Source organism: Salminus brasiliensis, chromosome 6 (genome assembly GCF_030463535.1).
Source record: "Salminus brasiliensis chromosome 6, fSalBra1.hap2, whole genome shotgun sequence".
Taxonomy (NCBI): domain Eukaryota; kingdom Metazoa; phylum Chordata; class Actinopteri; order Characiformes; family Bryconidae; genus Salminus; species Salminus brasiliensis.
In genome coordinates, this window is record NC_132883.1 from 37,075,393 (window position 1) to 37,100,455 (window position 25,063).

The window sequence follows — 25,063 nt, forward strand, 5'->3', positions numbered from 1 at the left end:
TAGCCATTAAAGCTATGCAGCGCTTAGTGTTAGTTTATTGATTGGTTCACACTACAGGATTTTCGGGGCTAACTGACAACTGCTGAAAAACACGATCAGAGAGCTTGCAGATGCCTCGCAAGCCCTCAACAAATATTTGGACCTGTTTACATGTGGCATTAACATGAGTTTTTGCTAATCAGAACACATTCAAATCATTTTCAGATCACATTTCACTTGTCCACGTGAAAAGCCAGGTGTATAGTTCAGGATCTGATCACTCAAACCACCTTCGGAGGTGGTCAGAGATGGATCTTTTAATACAAGTTGTTTTCTGGGATCATGTTCTGTCAGGCAAGCACCCTGTTCTTGCTTATTACCTAGTAGATGAGAGCAGTATTAAAGCGTTTGTTCCCTTGTGGTTTAAACAGCCTGTCATATTTCTGATAGAGCCATTACAACAATGTGAGAACCATCTACTGCTCCACCGCACTGTAGAACTCCCACTGTTATTCCTAACTGTTCGCAGTCTGTTCACAGTAGTGATCGGTATCAACAATCTCATGACTCATGAAATCGTGTAGTGTGAACCTTCCATTAATTGTTAGTCAGTTGTTTGTCATATGAGGCTTTCAGATTAGTTGGCAGAGATCTGACATTGAAGTATTAGTAAGTTAGTGAAAAAATATTACTCTGATTGAATGTGTGGTAACACTATTACATAGTAGTAATAGTGTCTGCTTACCAAAATGTTGCAAACAGCCCTCTGCAAAGGATTAATTCATTAAATATACACTTAATATACACACACATGCATCTCTACATTGTAAATGGCATCATAACTGATTACTGATGTTTTAAGCCAGTAAGAAACATAACAGTAAAAGACAAAGTAGCTGTAACTAGCAAAGCCTGTTTGTGCAAAAATAAAAGTGCAGTGTTTAGTATTCACTATTAGTGTTATGTTCAATAGTTTACTTTCCTATGGGTATTCTTAAGCCCCTTTCAAATATGCACAGTAATCCAGATCTTTTCTGTACATTACCCAGAAGAGTTATATGTGTGAAGGCTAATGTCTGCATCATTTCTACCAGACATTACCCAGACTTTATGCCACAAAGTTTTCAGAGCAGGTAATAAATTCAGTGTACTCACCATGTTTTCAACTGTGCGGAGGTACTTGGCACACTGCGGATGACCGTTATATTCAGCCAGGTCTGCTGCAGTGAAGCCATCCTGGTCCCGAATGCCTAGGTCCACCCCGTTCACCACCAGAATCTGACAGCACTGTGGAGAATGAAACGAGAAATGAAGCGAGAGAGAGAGAGAGAGAGAGAAAGAGAGAGGAAGGAGAGGTGGATTGGGATCGATCCAGGCATATTTTAATGGATCGGGTTGAGGCTGTTTTAATCCTAAAACTCAGTAAGAGATAAAGTAAGAAAAAGAGTGTGAAACTATTTTACAGCACTGAAGAGCACGTCCAGAGCCGAGTGGAGGCTAATGCTAATGCTAATGCACACATGCTATAGATCATAGCATATTCACCCACTACAAACCAGTTATTTTACATCAGCAGTCGACAAACAACAACAAATATCAGTCCAGAGTGTGTACCACTACACACACACAGGAAGTGATTTGACTGCAGTGTTTTAAAGGAGCTGATTGGTCAGGGAGGTGAATTAGACCAGATTCTAAGATATTAAACACATAAAACAGTAATTTCAAGAAAAGTCTCTAAATCGGAAGCCAATAAACAGATTGAGACACCCTTAGCATGTATGTTTCAGTACATTGGAGCGCTAACCAGAGCCTAACCATAACCATTAAAATCAAAAATTGACTACCTCTACTATAGGTAGGCTTTGCTATAAAAATGCACTAATTCCAGTGACAACCTCTCAGCCATATGCCAGTCTATGAAAGAGAGCTAAAGAATATGTCAGCCAAATTCAAAAGATCCAGTCTTGAAGGGCTTCAAAGAACACATTCATGATGACAGCTGTCCTGCGTTAAAACTCAGGGGGAGTGAAACAGAGACAATAAGAGTCTGCCCCCTCTCTTTTTCTCTCTCTAGAACAGCTTTCAGGGATAATGTTACTGGTGAATAGCACTGCAGTACTGTTTAGTTTGCCCTGTGTTTTGAACTGGCTGTCTACACAGTTTTTGTCACACAGTTTTCATATCCTAAATTATATGTTTTTTTCAAATAAGAAGTCCAAATAAAAGTCAGCCTCTTATGTAACTGCTAAACATTTCATGCCTAAATGCATTTAAACACATTTACATTACATATTTACAGTTGTAGTAGAAAGTTCACTAAAACTCATCAAGGAACATTAATGTTATGAGCTTTAAATCTGTGACAGAAAAAGCTGGTGCATAAGTTTGTTTTCTGAAATCAACAAGGCTCAAAAATATACATTATACAACTATTTACTATTACAATTAATAATTCAGTGGGGATGAAAGAAGAGAGCAAATGTCTATACCCATTCCAAGGACAAAGGCTACTTAATGTGCTTAATGTCATGATTGACTACAGCTTGTAGCTCCTCTGTGCCCACATAAATAGGGGTTTGTTTGACAGCACTCCTTGGATTGACCAACAGTACAATGGCAAAGACCAAGGAGCTTAGTATAGACCTGAGGAGAATGACCATACAGCTACAAATGTAGATTCGAATGACTAATATTCTGAAATACTTCCAAATTATAACAAAATATTTATATCAGTGTCCTTGTATAAACAATATAGTCCATTTGTTTAACAAAGAAATACAGTGATACAGTAAAATGTGATTTGTTGTTAATTAAATAAGACTGTTCTTAATAATTATGACATTCTTGATGAATCACATCAGATCCCATTTATGGAGACATACATAAATATAGAAAATCATATTTTTACAAACCACATATGGTAATAATGTTGCATCTGTCCTTTCAATATTATAATGCTATTATAAACAATACTGATATATTCTACAGAAGTATTAATAATGCTAAAGGGATGTTAACAATAGCAATTTACTGCTGTGTCATGACAGCTAATAAGAGCATGACAAGCCACATGCATTTCCTTTAATGGCAATCTTTGCTGTCACTGTTTGCTGGCAATGCCTGAGTCATGCAAATTATGGTTTTCCACTTTGCATCGGGATTGACCAAAACCTTTTGCTCTGTGACCAAAGCCTACATCCTGCTTCACAGCTTGCTATGAGAATGCACATTTAGAGCTGTTTTTTTCAGGCAGAAGAAACTGTTTGGTGCAGAATTTGCTAACAAACACTAAACTTAGATTGTGACCAATCTCATCTCTGTAAATACACACCAAAAACCATCTTTTATTAGATTTGCATCCAGATCTTTATTTGACAGTATGACTTACTCTAGTCTATTACAAAAACACTTCCCAGTATTTGAATGGTGCCAGCCATTTTTAATTCCAATTTAAACTTGTTTATTTGATTTTTTTATGGAATAAATTGAGATTTTGTTCTGTATTTACAGAACAATGTTAGCTAGTGTGTCCCATTGTAAACTAAAGAAGCACATGTTAAAGTGACTGTATCTGGGGACAATTATGTTTATTTGAATTCTTGCCAAACTATAACTAACTTTAAGCCTGTATTAAGTCTAGACTTTTAGGTGATGAAAATGGAAAACATTTTATATGATAAATCATTATAGGTTCTGAATTTTAGTTCAAGATCAGAATTAATCAGTGTCCAAGAAACTGGCTAGTAATGTCCTAACTGGCATAAAATACTATATTATAATATTATATTGTCTGGTAATTGCCAGGCTCTGGTCCTTTTGGTCTCAACTCTTGTCCTGTCTGTTTAGACACTTATTATGTATATCACTTGTCTTTAGCTTGTAGCTACTCGCTATTTATTTTGTATATGTCCTTATCCAACCTGTTTGTTGTATAGCACTGTTGAGTACTTGTGTTTGGTTGCTCTGTTATTCTGCCTGTTAATTCATAGTGTTTGGCCCTGTTGTTCTCAGTGTTTTCCAGTTTTTGTTGTTGTTTTTGTTACTGATACTCTTGTGCTTTATTTTTCTGCTTTCTCAATGACTTCAGATGTTACTGAAGCCACAAAAAAATGTAACTTTCGCACACCTTCAGCCTCCACATATTCTATGTTATTGTTGCATCTTCCAGCAGACATATTCGGTGTCAGAGCTACCGTGTAATTTGGTCTTAGGTTTCTGAGTTGTCATGTAAGTCACTGTGATTCTAATACCAACAACCACAGCAACCTTAATGACATCACAGACTATGCCTGAAAAAGAGTGTATCACATAGTTCGCTCTCACATTGAATTTGGGGACCACCTACCTCCAGCTCTCCATTCTCAGCTGCGTCGTGGAGGGGGGTCCCGCCCCAGCCATCCGTTATAATCTCCCCACCGTGGAGGAGGAGCCAGCTGAGGACCTTGGCATGGCCTCGGCTGGCGGCAAAGTGCATGGCAGTGGCACCATCGTTGTCCCGGTCAGACAAGCTGATATCTGTGAAGCTCATCTGCACAGAGACAAAGCAGGTCTAAGTGTAGGCAGCAGGAAGTATGAAGCAGTAGGAAGGAATATGAGTAGGCCAGAGGGAACAAGGCACTTTAATTAGGACATATACGCAAATAAGGTTGTCTGTCTTTATAGCTTGTAGTAAATAAACTAATAATAATCAGTGTGAGTTTGTCAAAAGTACTGTGAAACAAGTAACTTAAAAGAGCATTATGCGATAATAGGTATTTCTTCCCTACTGTTTTGCGTAATTGGAGTGTAATCCACTTTAACACCACTGCTGTAAACGCACACCATGTTATGATTGCCCCCGTGTGGACAGCTGTACACATGCGCTTGTTGACAAGTGGACATAAAAGTACTATGTTATCTAAGGTACAAAAACAAGTCTCGGGTTACGCAGCATTACGCAGTTCTTGCAAGAGGTATCTAGCATTCTCCACCAAGTTACATGCACGTAACATATGCGTGCAGTAACAGCATGAATATGACAAATGTTAGACTGTGGAGGTGTACATCCGCATGTGGGTTCTTTGTGTTTAAGAAGGTTAACAGGATTGAACAAGTAGGTGATGGACAAATGGCGTGAAGGTCAAAAATGCATTTTCAGTGATGGAGTAAGTTTCATCATCATTTCAACAGGTTGAAAAATGTTTTCCAAATTTAAAACGATTTACTGTCACCACCAAATCTTAACAGGTAAAATGACTGAAGAGGAACTTTCAAAACTTTCTTATGACACAGTAGTATCATATACAGTACATATTTCAGAAAATCTGGAGATTCCTCAAACTCACCAGCCAAACAATGACAGTATTGTGTCCCATCTGGGCAGCAGCATGCAGAGGTGTCATTCCATCATTGGCTCTAATACTTGGCTCTGCCCCGCAGTCCTTTACCAGGTATTGGACGACCTCCAGGTGGCCTTCCTGACATGCAAGGTATAGAGGTGTGGCACCATTCTTGGTTTGGAAATTGACAACACTGAGAAGCACAAAATGAAGAAAAAAAATCATTAAGTGGAGAGTTACATTCTGAAAAGTTCAAAAGCAGACCACTGAATCATACAGGGCAACGAGAGTAAATAATATCCTCTCTGCCAGTTAATGGTTTCTCTGTTATGTTTAGCCTCAGTGTCCAGGTAACTACATTGCTTGGAAACATGTAATCAGAGGAATGATAGAACTATAACCGTTACAGAGATTAACTGCCTCGTCCAGTCCCAGAGGATGTACCAAATTCGGCTGTCATTGCAGCTGATATACTGTTTCAGAATTTAGTAAATAAATAAATTAATATGCTAAAGCAGTGATGTTGTTTGCCAAGTCCTAAACCCTTGTTCTTCACTCTGTGGTGGCGCATGTTCCTAGAGGGGGCATCATCCAGTGCTAAGGGTCATCCCTGCTCCTCCCCTTATAGCAGCAGGAGTTCAAGGAGTGAGCAAGAGCCTCCCCTCTAAATCCCATAAGGAGAGGCTTTATTTGGACACAGACTGACAAGTTAGCAATGAGTCCACTAAGAGGATTAGCAGTGCTCCATTGGTTTCAGTGTCAGCCAGGACTGAACAAGTGGCAGACACATATAGAGTGGGAAGACAAAATGAAGTGACAAGGAGAGGAGGGGAGAGGTGGCTTTCCCTTGACTCACGTCCAACTTTGACAACTCCCTTTTACACCCACTCACACACATGTAAACATTCAAACACACTTCTCTCTCTCTCACACACACACACATAGAGGATTAAATGAGCAGAGCTAAAATCAGCAGAGGTCTAGTTCTACAACCTGACGTTGAGGAAATAATCCATTCTGTGCCAAACAGGGTGTAGAGTGGGGGGTTTAAATGGTATAATGGACTGAAATCTATTCACCTACTTGTTTCTGTACAGTTTATGTAGTTGTTCTTTTACACTAGCTGTAATGGTTTATAGGTTGTACTTTTAATGGTACATGTTCATTTGTCAAAAATATATTATATACGCAGTGGTGCTGAAAGTTGAAAGAATGTCTTAACTTGCCAAAGCCACCCTGTTAGTGATCATGATTGACTACAGCTGCTAGCCCACATAAAAAAGGGTTTGTGTGACAGCACTCATTGGGTTGACCAACAGAGCACAGTTGGAAAGTCCAAGGAGCTCAGTGGAGATCTGAGAAGGATTACTGCAGATTGCCACAAGTTGGGAATCTTAGGCCTCTTTTCTGCTGTGGGGCCGAACGGTTCCGAACACAGAGAGTAACCGTTCCGGTTGGATTTTCCACATGGACACGGTTTGACACTGTGAAATTAGGACTGTGAGATCAGACACATCCAACAACAGCGACTGTGGTACAATCATTACGAGATGTCATGCATGTCCTGGTCCTGATTTGGCAAATGGAAAAATAAACCGTAACCGGTCTAATGGGTCCACACCGGCCTGGAACGTTATGGCATGGCCTTAATAACCATTTGGCCCTGCAGTGGAAAAAAGAGGCCTTACTTCCAAACAACTACATATTAACTGATTATATCCAACTACATCCAAGATAATTAGTTTAAAGATAGGTTTTGTGGGGTGTAGCTATTTTGCCAGGTCTGAAAGAAGACCTAAACTGAAGCTGCTGGAGCACGAGTGTCATGCTACAGTGTCTACAGTCAAGCAAGTTTTACACTGCCATGAACTGAGAGGCTGTCTTTTAAGAAAGCAGCCCCTGCTTGAAAACTGACACCTTTCAACTCAACTAAACTTTGCAGTTGACCACATGGACAAAATCGCCTTCTAGAGGGAAATGTTACAAACAGATGAGACGATTGAGCAGTTTGGCCACAATGGCCAGAGGTATGATTAAAGGAGTACAGGGCAGGCAATCAACCCCAAGAACACCATACCAGCTGTTATGCATTTTACACACTGGGGCTGTTTTGCTACCAGTGGAACTGGTACATTGTAATGGAATAATGAAAAAGGAAGTAATTCACATACATGATTAGTTTATGTAAACCTTTGACTGTAGATGTTCAGCGTTCTGTAAATACTAACAATTTGCATGATATGTGTGTGAATATGATAAGGTTTTATCATATTGCTTATTCCAAGGTTCAAGAATGAGTCAAAAAAAGACCACAAAAAACAAAAACACCACACACACACATCCGGCCAGGAGTGAAGAGCGTTCCAAATGAAAACAAAGAGATGCTGAATATTTCAAACAGGAAGAGGGCTTATTCAGGGGCTCTGTCATTAGGAAGTGGTCAGACATGTGAATCATTGATGAGTGTAACCCAACAGGCTCAGTCACCTGTGTACTGGCTAGGAGAGAAAGCGGCTTAAGCCCAGACCCACTCCACTACCTTCCCGCACACACACAGATGTGCTTAGACAAGCGAACAGAACAAACATGAAAACTGAAACTCTGAAAACTGAAACTCTGTAAACTGAAACAAAAAAAAGCACACAGCACTTATTCGAGATGCTTTACCTTTGCTAAGAAATGATATGCTACCATCAACGGCAATCACTTTAGCTCTGCTTCAAAAATCGCTGAAGCATGTGTGTCCATGTCTTCATCTTCTAAGTTAATTTCATCATTATTTCCAATAGGTCTGGTGACTCCCCTGCCTATTTGTCTTGATGGCTCTTGCTGTGTGAATAATTCAGGCCTGGGTGAAAAAGTTTGTCTCTTCAGTAACATAAGCAGTAGCAAGAGGATGAATAGGTGAAGAAACAGAAGGTACTTCAGCCAACAAAGTCCCACTTGACCTTTTCTTCAAAGGACAGGCACTCTTTCACTCTTTGACCAATGCATGCATACAGCACGGACGTGTCTGATGCCTGGAGGAAAAACATGAGGGTGTTTCTGATTTGTCCCTTAACATGTTAACATGAAGCATGACTCAACTGACACTAATATGACTGCTATTTGTTTGGGGTTGGATGTCTGCCATGTAGGCTAAGTGCAGTATGTTAACATTTAAAAAAAACTTTATAAAACCTAATGGGGACCACTACGTAGCTTGTTTGTGTGATGATGGCTAGCTTTTACAAGCTTTCATTTGTTAGCAATGTTAGCATTCCTTTCACATGGCACAAGAGCGTGATTTAGTGAAGCACCAGAACCAAAATTCCTCTCATCTGCAATTGCTGGGTTCGTGCATACATCTATGTGAAACTGATCAGTGGATACTCAGAAACTTGTCTTCTGCCTCAGATTGTGTCTAACTGGTAAATTTGTGTTCATCATCTGACCCTCACTTGTAATTGTAGTATTTGTGTAAAAATGACCAACAGACACTCAGATACTCGTCTTCTACCTCTCACCATTTGTATGCTATTTTATTTATACATTTCACTATGCTATGAAGCTAAGACTCTGCTACTCATTTCAAGCACCAGAACAATTTATCTACATGAGTTAAGGTATGATTTACAAGAAATATGAAGAATTTCAGGTTTAGTGGAGTATCTATTCACACAGTGCTCTGGGTCACATCAGGTCTTATAATAGAGAGTCATTCTGAACATTTTGTGTCTTATGCAAGTGCATTTAAGGCAAATTTAAGAAGACATGCAAAAATCAGTAAAATGCCCTCAAGACTGCAGAGGGTTAAATAAACTGCTAAACTTCCTCAAAATGCTAGTTTGGTCCATTAAATAGAAAATAACGTTACTTTATTATGACTTTGCCAACGGAAAGTACTGGAATTAAGTGTGTTTTATGTGTTCATTTTGCCATCACAATGTGAAATTCCAGTTTTAAAAAGGGTGACTCAAAAAATCAACCACCTGCCATTTTTGGTTAATAAGATAAGAATCGGCCTTAAAAATTCATGGCCAGTCCATTCCCACTGGTTTTCATACGTATCATACAGACACAGCTCTTCTCATTTAAGAAGGTGTTGGACTAAATTGCTGCTAACTATATTGTAAACTGAGCTCAAAGGCTTTGGATGTTTTGTTTCTGTCCTCCTCCTTTTGACCCATGCCGTTTTTTAAGCCCAACCAAAGCCCTTAATCTTCACTAATTGATTGCATAACTCCCCGACCTCTGTGTGGTGTTTTGTGTCTTGGCTGTGTTTTATGGCCATCCTCCTCTTGTTGTGTTTATGTCATTAGCTTTATCAGTGAAGAGCCATAACATGTTGGCCACAGCCTGTGGTGGCAGGATACGTGCGAACAATACCCCAATCCAATTCGCTCTCATAAATCGCTGGCTCATTGTCCAAGTGCTTTATCTACATCTGTCCCAGGTCCCATTCCCCCTTTCACAAAAGGACACTGATATCTTAATGAAGGACACATTCCACACCATTGAACAGTTGGCTTGAATGCCGGTTGGTAATAGCCGGTACGTCTGGCCGTCCTGAACAGATAGCGAGGAAGCAAGATGAGACAAATTAGCCTTTTGACAAATCTCAATTTGACTGTATAGCACTGTGTAGCGTTCTGTGTTCAGGCTCAGCTGAGCTAATATCTGGTCATGTTAGCCTTCTGTTTATCCGTTGCTTGCCACATCACTAGGAAATTGTATCTGGTCAGCACCAGAACGAAGACACTCATCTGTAAATGCACCCCAGCATTTGGATCTGTTCTCTGGAGTGAATGAGCTCTATCCAGGGCCTTCAATCCAGAACTAATCATTGAATATCAGTGCCTGACCTTGCTAATGTCCTGTCTCAAAATCGAGGTAATATTTGGGGTATTACACCAATGTGTTACAGCATTTCACTGTAGCATCATGTGAACAATAAAGGTACAATATATACAAAACATTGCAATTGCAATTCAACTTCAAAATCTGATCCAAAAGCATCTATACTACACTTTAGTACGGTGTTACCTCAGTTGCACCATCTTAATGAGTCTTAATGGAGTTGTGTGGTGCCACCGCCTGAAACTCAAAGCCAAAACACGACACTATAGCAGTGAACCATGTATTAAAAACTCTCGCTCTCGAATGACAACACAAACCCTATAACCTTAATGAGGGTCATTAAGCCATGTAACAACAGGTGACAGTCAAAATCAACAACGTGCCATATTTCAACAAAGCAATGCTGATTCTGCCACAGGGGTGTTATCTCCTCCCTCCAAAAACAACCCTATCAACACAATGCAGAGGTCCAGCAGAAGGCAGGCCTCTATTCAACAGTATTTGTTTACCTCATTAGGCTACCGATCACTATGGTGACCAGTAGCACACAATACTGAATGGGACCCGGCTATCGAGCACAAGCACAGCTTTCTTCCTTATTAAACTTTCAGGAGCTTTGCATCTGTCTAACTGCAGAATAAGCAAGGGATCACCCACAGAGAAGGCTTCAGTACAGGGGAGGTAAGGTTAGTCTTTGATGGTGCTTGTCTGTGATAAACATCTTACAAAATGCTCACCCTGCCCTATGCAAGGACATGGCAAAATTCATACCACCAAATTCACTGCACACAAAATTGCTGTAAAATACTATCATTGCATTTTAGTCAAACAAGGTGCAGTGCCACCACAGATCAGTGGAACTCTATCATATTTTGATATCATGCTTGCACAGCTGCTTTGCTGTGTGATTGATCTGAGCACCCTCACAGATCACAATAAAGGCTGACGTGCTACACAGTCCATTCATACTCAACTTGCTATCTAGATGCGCACCAAGGTTTCTCTACTTCTAAGAGACAAGATTCCAATCGAGACTGCTGTGTCTTACTAGTGCAGCGTGGTGTGCTTGCCTGGCCAGGGAATCAAAGTCTAGTTTGTTACGTGTTCTGCCACTACACCATACCAATCACATTATACAAACTCTACATCACTCTACTACTTGTTTCCAAAATCAAGGGTATCTGTCTCTACTGTCCTGGGAAGGTTTTACACTGGATTTTAAAGCACTGTTGTAAGGATTTGATTGCATTCAGCAAACAAGAGCGTTAGTGAGGTCAGGATGTTGGATGATCACCACCCCATCTCATCAACAAATCACCCCAAAAGTATTGGTAGAGAACCATTGTTCAAGAGAACACAGTTCCACTGCTGTTGGGGGGCTTTATACCCCTCTAGCACATGCCTGGCATTAGGCATGGTGCCAATAGGTTCACGTTTGTCTATTCCAGAGAGTCCCATCTCTATTGGCAATACTTATCTACAGGGACTAGACAAGCTGTGTGTGTATATGTGCATTTGCACATCTGTGTCAGCAACGGGTACAAGTTAAAGTAGCTGAATGCATTTATTAGAAGATCTACTGCACATGTGAAGCCCTAATGCAAAAGGTGATGTTTTAAGTCTTTACAAGCTAAATTGCATTGTAATGCAGCCCCTGCTGTCTACTAAAACATTTCTGTGCATATGTAAAGCAAACAATATTTTCAAAAAGGCTCCCTTATGAGAGTTTTCTTAATGCTTTTTCAAAATATTTGTATACAAAGATTCATACATAGCTACCAAAGTTCTGAGACTTACCATGGTTCAAGTACATGGTTGTATATAACTTGCGTTTGTTTTATTTACTTATTTCTTTTTTAAAGCCTAATTTGTCAATGCTGATGTTTCTCCACCATGCAGACAAAAGGCAACTGTTTACATCATCTGAATAATGTGGCTATGAAAATGTCCCTTTACTAAAGATGACACTCTCATAAATGAGTAATAAGTAACTTATTCCAATGGCTTTGTGGTAATCAGCATGCACCGATCTAGACTGCTGCCTTAAGATCAAAGTCTACTGAATTAACGGTAAATGTATGTCGATAGATGGAGGAATGGATAGAGAGATAGATGGACAACTTTAAATCAAAGGCTAACTGTTCAGATAAGTGTCTTTAAAATGAGTCATTAATGATAATTAATAATGTCTGGTGTGCCGCAACCAGGAACACCGCTTTCCGCTAATAAGCTACCACACCATGTGGAAGACTAGGGTTCAATTCCCAGTCTGGATATTTATGTTGCACTGCACCAATAACCATCCTTGGGCAGGACTCTACAACACTACATTGGCCAAACTCTGGAATACGAGTAATCTTGTAAGCCGCTTTGGATAAAGGCATCAGCTAGATGCCTGCAGTAAATGTAAATGTAAATAGCAATAATAAGTCAATAGTAAGCCCTTAGCAGTCTGAATGCATGCTCTTGGACAATACAGTGCTTTCAACAATAAAGGCAGCACTGTACCTATTTAATATAGTGGTACAAATATTATTTATACAAAAAGCTCAAATTCCACACACTGCTCTCTTTTACTATGCCCAACAACAATTCGGGGGCCAGAATAGTTTAACTTAACTGATTGTATTTCCAATGAGATGTTATTAACAATTATTATGATTATTATGTAGTCATATAGCACTTTTTTGAAGGTAATGCTTCAATCTGTCGTTGATTCCACTGCCAGGAAAGCCAGACCGTATTTAAGCAGAATTTTGAAGCTGATTGGCAGTATGGATTATAAACCCAACATATTTTAAAAATGACTTTTCTGTTCTTGCTCCAGTGTTCTGTGTCATTCTTTAGCTGACTTTTTCATACAGCAATTAAACTGATTAGCATGTCCTTATGATTAGCATTTCCTTACTAAACACAACTGTGTACTCAGCTGTTAAAAGCAATTTGACTGAGTGATGAATGCGTATGGATGCTGACTGTGCTGCACAGAGGCTCACAAAGCTACAGTACCTCTCCTACTCATTACCACTGTTTGGTACCAGACGAGGGTACGGCACTTTCTTGCACTGCCCAGTGGAAAGCACCAACATTGAAGCATATGTTGTTTTATTGACATTATATATTGTTAAATTTATTTGTTTCCAACACACCTGAGGCTTTGTGTTAGAATAAAACAGCTGGGAGCCAAGCAAACTGGTTTGAAGACCTGAATAGGGCATATAAATTATATTTCCGGTTTGTGAATGGAGTTACAACAAGACCTTAGAATAAACAAGATTGCCTCCTGAGTTGCAATTTGCATGAAATGCTTGGGAACATTCATTAAGCATGTGCATGTGCACTGGTGTGTATAGAAAAAACACAATAACAAGGCCATCAGAGCCATATCTCAGGGTTAGGCCCAAGGGATAGGGGCCCTCTGAGACAGAGCTGATTAGCAACAGTAGGTGTAAACTTGTGTGTGGGGCAAATGAGAGGGAATGAGCGACAGCTCACTGCAAAGCTGCTGTTTTTCTCTATGTCGAATATGAATATGTGGACATCCATAAATTCTGCTTTATCCCATTTCAACAAAGTCCAGTGACAATATTTGATATGATAATTAATCAATAAGGGCACACAGTGTCACTAAAGCAAAGCATCACTCTTTTACCTAAACCTTCAGCCAAGTCTATGAGCTGCGTTGAATCTAAAGCATAGAAGGATTTACATTCCCCCTTTTTAATGTCTTATTTGAATAACCAAATAAGCAAACAAATGCTAAGATGAGTTTACATTACAGCATTATATAGTCAACAAATGTCCCTCACCCCCCTAACAGCACTCCCCCGAGTTTGTTTTAGACTTGTGGGAAACAATGAAACCCTTCTAGCTGAAAGGGATGCCGCCTAGACCTCCGGGCTACTTTCTCAGACTTCCTCGTCCTTTAATGGTATCCAGTGTCACTTTTCACACTACAGTCACTGAAGGTGTGGTTTTCTCTCATAAAGCAAGGAGAATTTGGATGTGCTTCTGTTCTTACGTATGTGCTACTAGATACTGAAACAGAGCTGCATCTTTTCAGGAAATCTGCCTGACAAGCTTCTGTCTTGGGGCTCTATTATAACCCATATGTGCTGTTAGATACTGTAGAAAGCTCTCTGTGAACAAGGTTCTTTAATCTAGTTGTACAGTGTAGCCTCAAAACCAGGCAAAGTCACTAGAACAAGGGGACAGGAGGTTAAGGCTTGTTGCCAGGTTCCTAGAGTCAAGTGCCCTGGCACCATTAATGGAAGAAAATCCTTTGTTGATCTTTGGTCGGCTTTGAGCAGACACTTTGGGATGGTTTCATGGACAGAAATTAAGCTTAGTCTCAGACTCAATTTCAATGGCAATGGCATATCATCACTAAACCTCCCATTTATTTGGGTCTGGGAAACTTGTCCTTTGAGCACTAAGGTCTTTTAAGGTCTATGGAGTCTAAAAGATTAAGTCCCCTAGACCTAATATCACTCCATTTCATCCATTATTGGTTTTAATTGATAGTTCTCACTGGCTGTTACGGTTTTCTAGTAGTGATGCTATGATGTTGCTATGGTATAGCTGTTGGTTGCTAAGCTGTTGCTATGGTATAGGTGTGCGGTAAAATGTAGGGTTAGTGAACCCTAATGAACCTGAATTGTGTTTACAATTTTTTGGGGATTTTTTTAAACGGATATCACATGATGACCTACTTTAATTCTAATTAATTTGTGGGATTACATCTATTAATGAAAAGAAAAGATTTATGATGTTTCATAGTAGACAAGCTGTAAACCTAAATTATCTTACTGTGGGCTGTGTCCCAGTAGTAGTCTGAGTGAGGGCAAGTCCCCTTTAGCAGCAGCGTAGTGAACAGGCAGAGCTCCCGTATCTGTGGCAATGCTGGGATTTCCCTCTCCACTCTTGAGTAGCCAGTCAGTGATTTCATGATGGCTGAAGCGAGAAGCCAGGTGGAGGACGGTGGCTCCTGAGCTGTCTTTATCCTGCAAATACGAGAAAGACATAACAGATTGCAGTTTGGCAGGACTTTAAATACCGTTTACTGCACTAATCTCTGGGAGAGTTAGTTACAAGTGAGTGTGTGACTTACAAGCTGAATCAATCTGTAATAATTAGAATCTACTCACAGCATGTGCTCAAAGACTGCATTGCTGCGGCCACAACACAACCCTACATCTCTGAAATGGTAACTTTGGGCAAGCATGAGATGTAAAAGGCTAATGTGTTCAATGGTCAAGGATTTCAAGTCATTTTAGACAATTTCATACTGAATGTGAAGGTGTAAAGAGTAGTTCCCATTTTCAAAAATAAATAGAAAAACAAAGTTTTCATGTGAAAGCGATGGTGTATGAGTGATATAAGAATCTGTATTGTATTATATTATATAACTGGCCGAAGTAAACAAACATAAAATGATTTTTTTTTAAACAAATGTATACTAATACAAATACATACTAATATGAATCCTTTGTATTTTTTTCAAATGTTGTGGTTTTAATTAATTTACAAAAAACACTGAAGAAAAGAATATCAGGTAACTGTATGGCAGAATCACTGTGATCATTCTTCGATCATCTGATACAGAAGCATTCAACACTGATTAATAGCAATGCAAAATGTTTTCTTCAGTCATTTGGGTGGCAGCTCATATAACTCAAGCAATTTAGTAATTTAGCCTTCCAAGGTTTATTTTACATAAAACAAAGTACAACCTGCCACTTTCAATATCCAGGGGACAAAACCCAGGTTAGTGAATAAGTGGAGAAAAGAATGAAACACAAAAACGAATGGAACAAGAAAATGGGTGCTCTGGTTACATGTTCCCTATCACAGGCACCACCCTTTTTACATTTGAGTAAAAAGCATTTAGTAGAGATAAGTAAAATGATGTTTTGTCTTCTTATGCTGATATGCATACTGTAGTTTAGTATTAGCTGCTTTAGGATGTTTGTGTTTGAGTGCTGAACCCCAAATTCAGACCATTTAGTGACTCACTGGGCCCTTATTAAACCATTACATTGTATTAGTTGTTATTTGACTAATATCAAATGACTAACAATAAGTTGGAAAATGAAATACAACACTGCTATTTTTATTGCTATTATTATTATTATTATAATATATTGTCTAGAAATGAGCCCTAGAATGTTAAATTGGATTTATCCTTGGCATAGCTGAATAATGAAAGTTACATAGTGTAAACCTGTTTTGTCTTTTTCCAAAAGCAAAACCCATGTCAGGAATACACATCTGTGAAACACGCAATTCCAAAGCACCAAAACTGTATAATGGATTCATTATATTCACACGCAGCAGAAAAAGATAATCAATGTCTTTCATTCTGGGACAAACTAACAGGGCTGTAACCATCTGAGCATTTTTCACTCCAAACAAAGCATACCACATACACTCTTAAAAATAAAGGTGCTTCAAACAACATGAAAGTTTGTAAACGAAAGAGATAATTTATAATGTATTACTATTGTTGTCAGAAAAATAGTGTCATATCATATCAGTCCCATCTTGTATTGCAGGAAGAAATCAATTCTGATACGGAATGTAAATCGCATAGGAATGTAATTAATTGTATAACTTACTACATCCAAATCCATAGATATGTAATATTTGTGCTGTGTCCCGATCGCAGCCTGATGAAGGATCACCCTGTGATTCTCTTTCCCCTTCCACAAAAAACAATCAGTGATCTTCTGAGGGCTGAATCAGGAAGCTCAGTAGAGGGCAATGTTCCAACAGAGGAATCATGCAAATAGACCAGCCTTTCTAAGATATTCAAATCAGAGGGCGCATCAAAAACAGCCCCCTTGTTGTGCCGGTGTCCATAAGGAAAGGAAGTAAAGAACGATATGGCACTGTAAAAGCACTGGTCCGGCTCATCGCTGGAGATAAGAGGTGATGTTGAGAGAGGTACAATCGAAACAGGCTGTCTCGTAGTTTGTGAACTGTGAACATAACTTCCTGGATGCCTTTGTTCTGCTCATTCTTAGTGTGGCCGCAGAGTATCGCTAATCCTTAGAAGAATGTCCATCACACTAGCCTATTTAAAGCCTGCTTCCAGCAGCCAGACCTACTTCAGAGAAATGAGAGAATACTGTCTACCTTTCTTTCTTTTTGTTCATTATGGAAAACAACACATAACAAAACCACGCTGTTCGGTTTAGGATTACACCTATTCAACATGTGCACAGCCTTTTCACACAGAAAATCCCTAGTGTTGAATTAACACCTAAAACCTAACCCTCAAAGTGTTCCTTTAAGCCTGGCTGTACACACTGTAAGAGTGAATTTAACACTGGAGTTTTGCCATGCAGGACATTTCTGGTTTTATGGTTCAACCTGATTTAACTCTTATTTCTCATAAGTATCTTATCTTATCTTACTCTTAATACCAGTGAGAGGTGCAGAAACCTAAGGCCTTGCTGTATGGAATTATATGACTGAACACTTTCCCGAATATTTTAAATAAAAAGGGAGGTCCAGAGATTTTTCTAATTTTCCCAGAATAGAAAAATGTCTCAACTCTGTTTCTTTACAGTAGTTTTAATAGGTACCAAGATTGTGACATCTATAATAATGCAATTGGCTAATTCTATAATTTGGGGTCCATTTCACATCTCCCAGATAAAGCTTTTGTTATTTTTATGGAATCTTTATTGAATCCGTTTTAAAGATTTATACTCATTTTGTTAAATTATCCTTATTAATAATGATTGATGTCTATTTCATACACAAAATACTAACTAAATGATTCCCATCCCGCACAGTATTTACAGTCTTCACCTCCTGATTTATACATTCAGCTTGCATTAACAAGAAATAGCCTAATTAAATAAATAAATAAATAAAATAAATAAAGCCTAATTTTCAGTATTTTTCTTTTTATAATAATATAGATAGCTATTATTTGTGAAAATATGTCAATGTAATTTTAGTAATTCAGTACAAATATAGTTTGTCCCAATGTTCAGGTCAATTATGTTACCTCTATTTTATTTATATAAAACTGCATAAAATCTGTTAGAAACAGTTCTAATAAAATACTTGCACTCTGTGATGTCACTTCCCTATGGTGGGAAAGTGCTACTATTTCATATACATTTTGAGGATACACCAACAGTTTAATTTGTGGATCAGATCTCTTGCTGTAATATTGAATGAATCGCTCATTTAATATGTAATAAACAATATTGTGTCGATAGTGTTGAAAATTCTTAATATTCTGTTTGTAGATGTGCCGTATGGAATCCAGTTTGAGGTTAGCTCAACTAGAGATGATGAAATATGTCAGTAACTCTGTACGTGGTTTAAATGGTTTAAACAGTGTAACGATAACAGAGCTGACTGATAAATCACTGTACTGTAATTTGTAATGTAATTTGACTGAATCCGAGCACAGTGTAGCAATTTACAGTCCAGAATTCTTCCTGCTACTTCTTTCAGCAGTCAAATCATCAACAAAACACCACTGACCCAGTTCCACTGGCAGTTATATACGCCCATGATATAACAGTGCCCTCACCATGTTTGACAGATGATGTAATATTATGCTATATAGACAAAAGTATTAGGATTGTTTCCTCTGAAATCAAGTGTATTACAAAGAGTTCTTATTCTGCATTTTTGGAGTAACAGTCTCTAACGTCCAGAAAAGGCTTTCTACAAAATGTTGGACATTGCTGTGAGGATTTGATCACAGTTCCAATGCTAGGGGGCTTTATACCCCTCTAGCCCACGCCTGCCCTTAGGCATGGTGCCACCTCTCAGGAAGGTTCTCAGGAAAGGCTACCAAATACAAATTCAACATTTGTAATCAACTTCAGAAGGTTTATCTCATAAATTTATCATTAGACAATAAGGGAACGGTTCACATCTGTTACTCAACCTCTGTACTTCCTAAACAGTTAATGCAATATTTTTGTTAAATGGGAAATTAGTGTTTTTGGATAAGCCGTAAACTGAACTGAGCTGCGCGTGACACTCAGAAACCTGCCTCTTGCCATTAAAGCGTAAATATTAGGCTACATCCTCTAGAATATTCCACGGGAAGAGTTCAGACTGATGAAGCCAACCTAACGCGTACAGGTGAGTAAACCCTTTGACCATGGGCTGAAGGTTGAATGAGTGTGACAAGGCCCATCCTAATAATGAGAAGGGACTTAACAGCGTCAGCATTAGGCAGCATTTGTTCCACCGTGGACGGACAGATGGATGTGTCATTTTGTAAGTGACAGTGCAGTATGAGGCCTGGCTGCAGGTCAAGATTTGGTTGTATTTAAACCAATAGTACACTGATAACTGTACTGAGTTGTTACGTAATCTCAATCATACTACCGTATGTGGTTTCTGTCTGTATAATACATTATTTTTAATATCGACAGAATCACTTCTATGTCACATAGTCAAAAACAGCAGTAGCCACCTTGAAGGCTAGCTAGATTTATTCAAATCAATGGATAACAGTATCCTAGTTAAATCTCATTCACAGGCTGATCCATTTTAATGTAACACTATGGACTGCAGTGTCAGAAATTATAAGTCAGTCTATTTATGTTAATGATTTTAATAACTTGAAATAGTTTAAGACCATGTGTGATAGATTAGGGTATCAGTTTGCCCAATGAGGCACAACTTGCATTATCTACCAGTTAGCTAGCTAGCTTCGTTAGGCTCGTTACCTCAGTGCAAAACATTGGACACAAACATGTCTTAATTAAGCGACTATATTTAAGGTAGGTGAATGTAATCAAGAGTTTGACAAAAGTTGACAGATTTTTATTTTTTTTTACCTGTGCATCGACTTACTAGTACTACCTTTAAAAAAAGACGACCACCTCAGCCTCACATACTCACCGAAGCTCGACAGCCTCCTTGCGTTAGGAGCCACTGTAGGCAGGCCAGGTTCCCCGTGGCTGCGGCGTCGTGAGCCGGAGTGGCGCCGTTGTTGGCCACGCTGTCCGCCGGCAAACCCGCTTCTTCCACAAGGAACCGGAGACACGTTAACCTTCCCGCCCGAGCGGCGTGGTGCACCGGGGTGGCTCCGAGCACGTCCTTCACATCCCTGCCCAGAACTTTCTCCGCTAACTGCACCTTCAGAGTCTGAATGTCGCCTTGCCGGGCGGCGAGAAGGGTCCTCTCCGCCACCATGACGATAGCCACTCAACACCCCCGAAAAGAGCCCGGCTCGTTCACCATTAAGCTGTAAAAACTCACCGCCGCGACGCCTCTTACAAGTTGTAGCCAGCTATAATTTATTCAGAAAAGCGTGTGGCGACGGGTTTTACGTCTTACCATCCCTTTTCTGTGGCCCTCCTCAGGTACAAACGTGAGCTAACATGTCGACAGGTTAAAGATGACGCCAGCACGGACATAACGGGCGGTGTGTCAGTCAGGTTACACGGTGACGAAGCCCTTACTCATGTTTTTTTCGTTTAAAAAACCGTCCTCAGTGATAAAACAGGGATTTCACAGTGAAGACACGAAGAAGCCAGTACAGCTTAGCCACCGCCCGAAGACAAAACTGCTTACGGTCCATTTCGTCCCTGTTAGAAACCTGTGAGGTTAGCTAGATAGCTATCCGTTGGGCGCTGATCCTCCTCGCGCACCTCTCTGCACCTGTCGCTCGCGCTCCCCCGTTTCTCTCACCGTGGCCCAACTTTCTTCTCCTCCCCGCGAAGTTCGTCTACATTTCCAGCGACGCGAACTACCTTAAAAAGCTTAGTTTATGATGTGCCCGGGTTACCTCAGCCACCTTCCCCGCCTGCCTCAACCACTTGTTGAATAATCCATCAAGGGGAGGAGGAGAGCTGCTTTGGCTGCTTCTCGGCTCCACTCAAATCGGCTCAAACGTTAAAGGCACAGCGCACGGTAACTACAGACAGTCTCCTCCAAATGGCGCACCTGTGTCGAGCAGCCTGCTCGTTTTAGACCAGGCCTTTGAGTCGCCTCAGCGTTTCAGCGCTTGGTCTGCTACTGGCTTATTACACTGTAATAACGTGTGCTTTAGCTGTGGGAATGTGGTGTAAACTGTGGCTTTTGACATTTCCCACTCGTGTTTCAGGCAAGTAGCTAGCTATATTATAGCAGAGATGCCGGATCTTACGCAGTTGGCGCTTTGCCACTTCTCACGCATTTTAATGACCACTCGTTCCCTTATTAAAATAAAGTGAATTTGGCTGATGAATCAATTTAAGTTTCCTACACCGGCCTTCCATATTTCATTGGTCAAACCCAGTCTGAACCGGCCGCAGCATTGTTCTGAAGGCAAGGCGGTTCAGGTTCCGAATCTCACCCCGAGTAAACGGTAAACGTTGGCAGCACTGTATTATTTAGGAAGGACTGCGGGACGTTTGGGAATAATAATGGTGTGGGAGTCGAGTCGAGTCGACTCTACCGCGTATCACCAATAGATGGCAGACGAGCATAACCTTTATTTATGAGCGTTGGAACAATGCCTGTATGATGAAGCAAAAAGGGGTAAATAATGGAATCGGTAAATCTTAGCTTTGCAGAGTGTTTTTTAAATAAAATAAAATAAAATAAAGTAATAAATAAATAAAAGTTTAGTGAGACAGACACGGTCTTTAAGAGCCATCTAGTTACTGTAAACGGGGGTAGACTAGACTAACAACTAAGCTCCATATACTTACAAGTTTACCTGCAATTTTAACCCATTTTGTTTTTTTAAGTCATGAGCAGTTTTTACACTGCAAATAATCTAAATTCAACTAGATATTTAATTTATAATCCTTTTTTTAGGTTAACTGTAATTCTGTGTTGCAGGTTGCTGTTGATCACACCTCGCTTTTGTCTTTTTTTAATTTAGCTTTCTAATGATTAGATCAGAATGATCCAAATAGAAAAAAATAGGACCTAACACATTTTAAATCCTACTCTGATTAATATGAATGTTTATTTATTTAATTAGAAAGTGGTCACACTTAGTCTGCACTGTAAAGGAAAAGAAAGACACCCTGTAGGAATTCACCAGTAGGTGTAGTAAACTTATATATTAGGTATATTTGTTATTATTATTTATTTGCAGTTATTTACTATTATTTCGTGCACAGTAACTTCCCTTTGAATGCATCTGATTAACCCATGATTTATCCAGGCTATTTGCTGGTAATTTACAGAAAGCATGTGTTTAAACATCAAGTAGAATTTACAGCGTTTTGACCGTGGAAATGAGTCTTTTATACACTCTTCTGTGAGTCACTCAGTATTTTAATCAGATTCTTTCATTAATGTAACCTCGTTGGTACGTTTACTTTTACAGGATTCGCTGTTGTACAATTTCTATCATTTTATAATAAATTAAATGATTAAAAACGTAAAGAAGATTAATACTTTTTTACTTAAATCACTCAAACGTGAGCAGAAATATTAAACTGAAACGCAGCGGCATTGCTTTAACGCTATTAACGTTGCTTTTATTCTATCAGCTTTATATTTCTGCGAGTTTAAATGACGGAAACACGCATTTTTTCACTCTCTACACCGATCACATCGCGCGCTCTCCATATGCCACTCAGCCAGATTTTCCGCTCGAGCGCCTTTTCTGCGGCCGATTCCCTTGAGGGTTCAGCCTCGTGCCCGGCGCGTGCCACGCTAACACCCCGCCCCCATCCCCATCCTCATCCGTTTAACCGATCTGCACGCGCCAGGCGTATGCTGGGGGTAGGGTGCTGATGGTATCCCTCGGGGGCTGAGCGCAACAAGTCCCCACAGACTGACTATAGGAAATCCGCGGTGTTATTACCATGAGCGCGTGCTTACCTTTAAACATTGATTATGATAAATTCAGTTTAACGCTGCATCCTTTTAGAGTACAATTTGATATTGGCTTTTATAAAAATAATTGATATGTACAATTTATTATGCAATATTATATACAGTATAACGCAAAAAAACTTGTGTGTGTTTCTGATTTTTTAAGTGATAATTTCAGCATATTGAAATACAGAATTATTGCTTAATTTATTAAATATTAGTCGTGGCATCTGGAGAAGTAATGTCACGTTAAAATACGTTGTTTTTTGTACGTTAAATAAAAAAAAACACTTTTCCAAATGTGCAGAACATGTTTATATTTTTTTACTTTCCTGCAAAATATTTATTTACTTATTTACACTTAAAAAATCAATCAATCAACATGTGTTATTTCACCGGGGTTCTCAGATGCTTCGCAAAATACATCATCTCTCAGTGTAAACAAACATATATATCGTCAGGTTCGTGTTTTAGAATATTTGTACTATAATATTTAATGTCGAATCGATATTATTGATATGTTTTATATGTGACAGAAGTAAACTACGAAACCCTGCTAAACCTGTATTCCCCACTTGCTTTTAAAACCCCTCCTCCACACCATGAGTTCATCCTGTTTAACAGCAAGCCTCAGAGCCAGGCTCTTTGTCTCCTAACTGACGTGTTCAGCTCCGTGCGACCCGAGTCGTGTGAGAGTTCCCAGACGAGCGCAGGCACGAGAACCTAACGGTCCGTCTCCCCGAAGGACATTGGTTCCCACACGTATTCCGGCAAGCCCCGCCCTCCTTCTTCGGCATTGGCTGACTGCTGACATCCACAGGCAACCGGCCGTTCTAGAACGCCTCGACAGCCTGTGGATGTGACCTCGAGCCAATCCGCGCGCGGGAGGGAGGGTCTTTGTCGCACAACGGGTGGAAAAAAAAGAGCCCGCGAGGCTTCACTGAGCGTCGTTCAAACCCTGGGAAAATAATACAGGGATATAAGTGGCACGCGCCGGGCGCGCGACAGTTATTCAAATTTCCCTCCAATTATTCCCTTCAGGAAAGGCCAACCGAAGCGGCTATTGTGGCAGCCATCTGCTGCCATACAGAGGAGAGACCAAGACAAAACAGAGCTGTTTCCTGGGGAGAGGGGTTTAAAGAGCAGACATGAACTCTCTACAAGGTAAACATAGATAAATAAAGGCGGGAAAACGTTTCTTATAGAAAAAAAACAACAACTATTAGACAAAAAACGGAAAGCTAGTGTAATTCAGACGTGAGACCTAAACCTGAAATACGCCATAAAGCTACACACGTTAGCCAGCCTTTGCGAATAAAAATCATCCACAGAATAAACATACACAGAAATAGGTCATTTCCCCCGCTTTTGGATAAATAACTTATATTATATTTATAAAATACAGAGACTCTGGGCTACGTAGCTGCTATCATGAGTATAAGCTAGGTATTCTGGATAGAGATGAGGAGTCAGAAAACTGCTTAGTGATTAAAGCATTTGTCCTTAAACATTATAAAAACATATATCTGATATATATGTTTATATGTTTGAATTCCTGAGCTAATCGTTCCTTTACACTTGACCACAGCTCTGCTGCTGCTGTTTAGCCCATCTGCCACTCGCTCGTGCCTCTCATTATTGCCGTTTCACTGCACTGAGGCCACATAACAACAGTTCTCATATAGCCACTATTATATTATATTATATTATATTATATTATATTATATTATATTATCCCGTGGCATGTTATGTATTGACTGCACACAGTTATGGTATGTTTGCTTGCAGCTTCTTGTCTTTGACATTGTGTTGACATGTATGCACCTTTGTCTATCAATGCACAGACAAGCACACATTCTGAACCCAATAGCCATCACTGTTATTTTCAGCTGGCCATATCTGAGCTGTTAAAAGTGTTCAAATCAGGTGAAATCAGGCAACCCGGACAACAGTGGGAAAGTACTTTATTTCGTGTGTGTGTTTGTGTGTGTGGTGTTAAAAAGACACCTTACTCAGAAAGGGACAAAGAATCTTTATTTCTCTCTCTCACACACTCACTCATTCTCACACACTCTCATACACACACACACACACATACACACATTTAATTTATAAAA

The 25,063-nt window shown here is 39.6% G+C and overlaps 1 protein-coding gene across 6 annotated transcripts in view; it reads right to left on the bottom strand.

The window, feature by feature from the left end:
- The window catches only part of espn (espin), a 55,194-nt gene extending 34,238 nt beyond the window's left edge, over positions 1-20,956 (bottom strand). For 3 of the 6 annotated variants that reach the window (XM_072682261.1, XM_072682263.1, XM_072682260.1), the window contains exons 1-6: positions 20,028-20,956; positions 14,949-15,142; positions 5,307-5,493; positions 4,328-4,510; positions 1,135-1,266; positions 725-745 (exon numbers count right to left, since the gene is read on the bottom strand). In XM_072682261.1, the coding sequence (XP_072538362.1) occupies positions 725-745; positions 1,135-1,266; positions 4,328-4,510; positions 5,307-5,493; positions 14,949-15,142; positions 20,028-20,321 (1,011 nt within the window). In that variant the 5' untranslated portion in view covers positions 20,322-20,956. The remainder of the gene's footprint in view (positions 1-724; positions 746-1,134; positions 1,267-4,327; positions 4,511-5,306; positions 5,494-14,948; positions 15,143-20,027) is intronic. The other 3 variants (XM_072682265.1, XM_072682266.1, XM_072682262.1) reach the window with 1 other exon arrangement.
- Between the last annotated feature and the right edge of the window lie 4,107 nt (positions 20,957-25,063).